Genomic DNA, 6000 nt, shown 5'->3' with positions numbered 1-6000 from the left:
GGTTGTGGAAGAGCCAGGTGTCACCCCTGATCAGGGACCCGGTCCCTAGACCGGCATGGCCTCAGCCTTCGCTGGCCCAGTGTCACACACACACCAGGCTCTTCCCCTGGGCTGGTTCCCCATGAGGTAAGGGCAGCCCCTGCCCTCCCCCCACTCTGACTTTAGCCTCTGCCCATTGCTGAGGCCGCTCCTGGCCCCCATTTGGCGGGAACAGGTGTGTGTCTGAGGGCCTGGCGAGGTGCCCGCTGCCCACCTCCCACGACTCGGCAGTGCCTCCCGGCCTGTCACCTGCCATCTGTCCCATCCATAAGCCCGCAGTCATCTCTCTGGCCTCAGGTGAGGGAACAGCCAGGAGCCGCTGGCGTGATGGCACGAGGCTCCAGTGCTTCGGCAGGGAACGAGACAGAGAAGGCTGCCTCCCACCTTGACCTGGCCTGCCCTCGGGGCCAGTCTGGGGCAGTGCGGGTGAATGGCGTCGGGTGGAGCCTGCTGAGTTTATGTTCTCCTCCACAGCGACACTTGTACCTGGGCCAGGTTGGGCTGGCATCCTCTTCTGGCTTCCCCACCACAGACCGCAGGGCCCATCGGTAGAATGGAGACCATGACCCAACTGGCCCACCTCCGCAAGCTGATGTAAAAACTCACAGGCGAATGTGCTGCATGGGCAAGGTGAACAAGCATCACCTGGGAACGTCTAGCTGTCAGGGTCCTCGTGCCCCCTCCCCCAGGCCATCAGCAGTAGAGAGGAAGCTGACCCCCTATGACCTCTAGCACGACAGACAGCAGGCAAACACCAAGGAGCAAAGGAACCCAGCGACGTGGTCACCTCCGGCCAATTCCTTCCGGGACTGTGGTTGCCCAGCTCGGAGGTGGGGGGAATGCAGCCACCCGGCTCCGCTGCTGCGTGGCTCCAGACTGCCACGTAAAGCAAACGGGCTTTATCATGCTAGTAAATTTGTGTCCAAAATTTGGATTGGAGCCTGAGGCGTCGGGATGATTTAATTTGCTTTGTCCTTAAGCAAGAGGGAACGTAACTGGAGAAGGGTAAGTACAGATGTTTTAACTGAGTGTTCAGCAAACAGCCCGGCAGCTCCAGGCGGGGTCCGAGCCACGGGGGACGGGGCCTCGTGGAGGCCCCCGGCCCCGCCCACCCCGCCAGGCCTCCTGGGAAGCAGCCACGATGGCAAACGGGGAAGAGGTGTCCTTCTTTCACGAGGATGGAAAATAACAATACGCCGGATGAGCTGTGAGAACTGAAGGTGTGCAGCAAAAGAGAGACAGCAGATCGCGGCCGATTAGGACACGGGACTCTCACAGGCCGGGGCTGCCAGGGGGCCATAGGGGAGGGCTGGGGCCGCCTGCGGACTCCCCATGTTCTTGCAAATGCCATGTCCCCCTGCCCTGAGACCACCGTGGGCCCCAGGAGACCTGGCGTCCTCGCTCTGTCCAAAGTTCGATGACGGTGAGATGCAGGGGGGAGGCTGCAAGGGGTTCCCTGGAGAGCTGAGCAAGGCACTGAAATCAACGGAGGGAGGGGGAAGGGCCGAGACCCCATCCCAGAGGCTGCTCCTGGTCGAGCTGCTCTGGGCTCCAGGACAAGTGGGATTAGGCCCAGGGCCGGGGCCACACGAGGGAGGGTCAGGAGGAGCCCCCAGGCCCTGAAGCAGGAGAAGGCACATTGAAAATACAGAGTTCTTTAGGGTCACCTGTGTCTCGAGGAAGGCGGGCCCAGCAGGTGCATGCATGATTGTTGGGGGGGGAGGGGAGTATGTGGAGCTGGTGAGGTGCCCGGGAACCTGGCCCTCCTTCCATGGGAATGGTGGCCGGGGCCCCGTCTCACCCCACAGCGTCCGAGGGACACGGAGAGTGTGAACGCTGAGCACCCACAGCTCGGCTCCGGGGGGAGGAGCCACCGTTAGTGATGGAGCGGGGCAGGGCCGGGGGGAGGAGCCACCGTTAGTGATGGAGCGGGGGCAGGGCCGGGGGGAGCCACCGTTAGTGATGGAGCGGGGCAGGGCCGGGGCACCCCCACAGCTGCGCTTTATTCAGACTGAAATGTAAATGGTTAGGGTTTTGCTGGAGTCTGTGCATGGGTTTCTCAGGGTTTTTTCTGTAAGGTAAGAGCTTCTGCTCCATGTGCTGGGGGGCAGGCCCGACCTCTCTCACAGGCTGGGGACCACGGGCTCCATGCCCGGGGTGCTCCCAGGCCACTGCGGTGACAGCTGGGGGTAGCTCCCCTCTGGTGGCCCTTGTACGCTGCACCCCCCCACCACCCCCAAGAAGCCCGAGGCTCCCTTTCAGGGGTCGCGTGCTCTGGGCTTTAAACCCCGTGCGTGGGCTGCTGTGCCCGTGCGGAGAGGCTGCTCCCAGCCGCTGCTCCGGAGTCATCGTGGGCTCCGGAGCCCAGGGTAGGAGCCGGCGCCCACAGCAGGGCCCTCCCAGCTCTGGTCTGGGGACCCTGGTGCCAATTAGCACTTACGGTCCTTGTCGTCAGCTGGCCAGCACTCCCCTAGGAGAGGCACTCGGCACCTCCAGGCCTGGTGGGAAGGTGAGCCCTGCCAGGCCCAGTGGAGAGGAGGGGTAGGGCCTGGGGTTGCCCTAATGGAGATTTCCCAGACAAGGATGCGGGAGGGACTGGGAGAGCAGGGTAAGGGGTGGGGGGACACGTGTCTGGTATAAATAGTGGCAGTGCCAGCACTGCGTCTCCACCCTTCCAGGGAAAGAGCCCGCCCTGGTGGTGGGGTGTGTGAAAGCAGAGGGCTCGATCCCAGTAACCAGTCCTAGAACCTGGGAGCAGCTGTGTGCCCCGGTTGTGGGACTCGGCTGGCTGGGGGCAGCCCCAGGCAGGAGGACCTGGAGGAGGGTGACCCCGGCGAGTGAGGCGAAGTGCAGACTGTGCGGAATCCTGGGTGGGGAGGAGCCCCCCAGCTGGAGGCGTGGAGGGTACCCTCCAAGAGCCCGGGCCTTGCCTGCCCCACGGAGACCTGGGAGGCAACTAGCTCTTGGCTCTGCCAGCGGGGAGGGCGGGTGGCCCCCACCCCTCTCGTCACCAGACTTGTCCTGACATCAGAGCTTAGTCTCGCTGAGGACGATGTTGGCGGTGACAAAGAAGAAGCAGGAGAAAGCCCAGAGCAGCACAAAGCCCACCCAGAAGGTGTGGCGGAAAGGGGACCCGTGCTTGTTGACGGTCCCGTAGCCGAAGGCCAGCTGGGTGTCCTTGCGGCAGAGGTACACCAGGAAGGCGGGGATGACGTACTGGATGCCCGTGCCCGCGTAGGCCCCCGTGATGCCCACCAGGGACTCCAGGTCGTGGGTGCAGAAGGCCACCAGCACAGGGGGCAGCAGGGTGATGGTGGGGAACACCACGCGGTCCACCACCCAGGGGTACGTGCCCCCCTCTCGGTGGAAAAGCGTCTTCCAGTTGTTGCGCAGGGTCACGGCGATGATGGGGAAGTTGGTGCTGATGGTGAAGACGGGGAAGAGGCCCAGGAAGAAGCGCACGGCCGCCAGGCCCACGACATCGCAGCGCGCAAAGTTGAGGGTGTACATGTCCAGGAGGCTGTCACCGCGGAAGCAGAAGATGGCGGTGAAGGAGAGGAGGCCGTAAAAGGCCAGGATCAGCACGTAGTCCAGGAAGACCAGGCGCGTGAGGTGGCGCTTGGAGGAGACGGGGGTGACGAGGGACGGCAGGGAGTGCTGGCACATGAAGGAGTAGACGCACACGCCGAACAGGTTCCGGACCCCGGAGAAGTCGGCCAGCGGCGGGTGCCCCTCCCCACGCCCATGCCCGATGCGGACCAGGGCCAGCACGATCATGATGGTGAAAGCTGGAAAACAGGAGGGGAGTCAGCCAGGAAAGGAGGGGCAGCCCTACCTGGGACAGTCTCTGGTCTGGGGGCGCCTGCCGAGGGACCCGAGCCCCATGAGAAAGAACGATTAAATTCCTGTGGCCGTGAGGGTCACACTCTGGGGCAGGTCAGCAGTGGCTGCTGCTGCCGGGGACATGCCGTGCACGCCCCACGCCAGCAGGTGAGGGAAGGTGTCTGGGGGTGAGGGCCAGGCACGATGGGGGCTGCACGGGGGGTCAGCAGCGGAGCCACGCGCTGTCTTCTCAGAGGAGTGCAGGTTCCTGGCCAGGCACTTCCCGGCTCCCTTACCAGCCCCAGGGGTCTGGGGGTTGGAGGGTTTCCTGCCAGCTTCCTGATTCTCCTTTGGCTTAAAGAACGTGTGTCTGAGGAGCAGGGGTGGAGGGGTAAGGGGCACAGAGCACTTGGGAGGAGGTGTCCTCCTGGGCCAGGGCACCTGCTAGGGACAGCTAAGGGGCGACAGTGAAGGCGGACAGGCACTCAGGGGCCAACACCGAGAAGGAAGGTACCTGGGGTCACTCGAGGGAAGAAATGGCACCAAAGCTCAAGGCTGGTGGGAGCTGAGTTCAAGGCTGGAGGCCAAGGGCATGTGGCTCTGTTCTCCTGGGCCTGGTGGCACAGGCAGGAGGCACAGAATTACAGGGAGTAACTCTGACCCGGGTTTGCTGCAGAAGCGGTAGGGGCCCATGATCTATCTGTTCAGAGCAAACAGAGCTCCAGGCTGGCTGCACCTCTTACAGCGGCCCTCCTGTGGGTCTCATACCCAGAGCCGGGCTTCCCAGCCGGTGCTCCCAGAAGACAGACATACTTCCAGATCGAGCAGGTCTCTCTCTGAGTCTCTGGCTTCTTGCATCTGTTATCCAGATCTCCCAGAACCGCCACCCTTAGCCACTCGGCACACCCAGGGACCACCGGTGTCCGTCTCCAGTGTTGGAGCCCATAAACCGCTGCTGTCTCTGTTCAGACCAGACCTGACAGCCCCTCCAGCCCGGGCCCCCATCGCTCAGGTAGAGCCCATGATGACACCTGACACTTCTCAGGGAGTGACGCAGGCGAGCGTGAAGGAACAGTGGCTGAAGAGACTGCCTGCCAGCTACGCAGCTCCTGCCTGCCGGCCCATCGGAAGCTCAGGGCTCCTCCCGAGTGGGAGGCTGGGGGTCTCCCCACTGTCCCCTCGGGCCACGTCATACCCTCCCCACTCCCTGGAAGGAAGAGGCCTTTCTTCCAGGATTCACGGGGAGCCAGACCAATGTTTTCCCACAATGACACTTGGAAGTGGGCTCAACGGAAATGTCATCTGTTACTTTTCATCAGAGCTGCCGACACTGCTGGGGACAGGATGGGGGGAGGGGAGCCAGGGAACAGGCCTGTGAAAATTGCCAGTAAAGACGATGATTTGTTTCTGATGCTCTCACCCGGCTCCGGCCCCGCCGCCCCTGATTCCCAGGGCCCCATGACTGAGGGGGATCCCAGATCCCGCCAGCTCTGGTCGGTCAACGGGCAAGCGGTGACCCAGTCCCTCCCTTGAGGTCTCAGTCCAGGAGCTGCCTCTGGCAGAACCCTCTCGGGGCTGGGACAGGACACCCCGTGAGGGCCTCCCTGTTTCCTCGGGGACACCCAGGACCCCGGCAGTCTGGCTCATCACATTTCTCAGGGTGGGTGCGGGAGGGGTGTGCGGGCCAGAGATCTGTGTGGCAGAACCGCACCCAGGAAGCTGGGGCAGGATGTGAGGGGGGCCCCCAGGGGAGAGGGTGGACGGGGTGGAGGCGGAGTCCCCCGTGTGCCAGGGGATCTGTCCTGGGCCAGAAAGGGTTACGAAGCAGAGCTGAGCGGGTGGGGCGGCTACAGCTGGCCCCGGGCTGCCTGCTGATTAGCTGTTCAGGAGGCTGCAGCTGACACTTCTGCCAGCAGAGGTGGGCCACCAGGGTCGGGGCAAAGGGGGCAGCTGCTGTAAGACAAGAGCTCAATCCTGTCGTGCCACTAGCGGAGTGTCCCCCGGTGACCCGGCGCTACTCCTGGCCCAGGCCGAGGCCAGCACGGACTGGCGAAGAGGCAAGTGGGGAAATCCTCTGTTGCTCGGCCGCGGGGCCCTGGGTCTGGTGGGTGTGGAGGAGGCAGGGAGGAGTTGGCTGTT

General features: G+C 63.6%; 2 protein-coding genes across 3 annotated transcripts in view; both read right to left on the bottom strand.

Annotated features, from left to right (window-relative positions):
* Positions 1–1269: 1269 nt before the first annotated feature.
* On the bottom strand, positions 1270–2402 carry LOC118886763 (splicing factor, proline- and glutamine-rich-like). Its single transcript, XM_036836944.1, has 2 exons — positions 2012–2402; positions 1270–1932 (listed from the first exon to the last, which is right to left on the bottom strand). Exons 1-2 carry the CDS (start codon positions 2386–2388, stop codon positions 1296–1298), a joined length of 1014 nt encoding a protein of 337 aa, XP_036692839.1. The 5' UTR covers positions 2389–2402; the 3' UTR covers positions 1270–1295.
* Positions 2403–3032: 630 nt separating this feature from the next.
* Positions 3033–6000, bottom strand: part of TMEM104 (transmembrane protein 104) — a 58250-nt gene continuing 55282 nt past the window's right edge. For both annotated transcript variants that reach the window (XM_036836941.1, XM_036836943.1), the window contains exon 10: positions 3033–3827. In XM_036836941.1, the coding sequence (XP_036692836.1) occupies positions 3067–3827 (761 nt within the window). In that variant the 3' untranslated portion in view covers positions 3033–3066. The remainder of the gene's footprint in view (positions 3828–6000) is intronic.

This window comes from Balaenoptera musculus, chromosome 20 (assembly GCF_009873245.2).
Source record: "Balaenoptera musculus isolate JJ_BM4_2016_0621 chromosome 20, mBalMus1.pri.v3, whole genome shotgun sequence".
Taxonomy (NCBI): Eukaryota; Metazoa; Chordata; class Mammalia; order Artiodactyla; family Balaenopteridae; genus Balaenoptera; species Balaenoptera musculus.
Note: the sequence above shows the minus strand (reverse complement) of the source record. Positions and strands in the feature narration are given on the sequence as shown.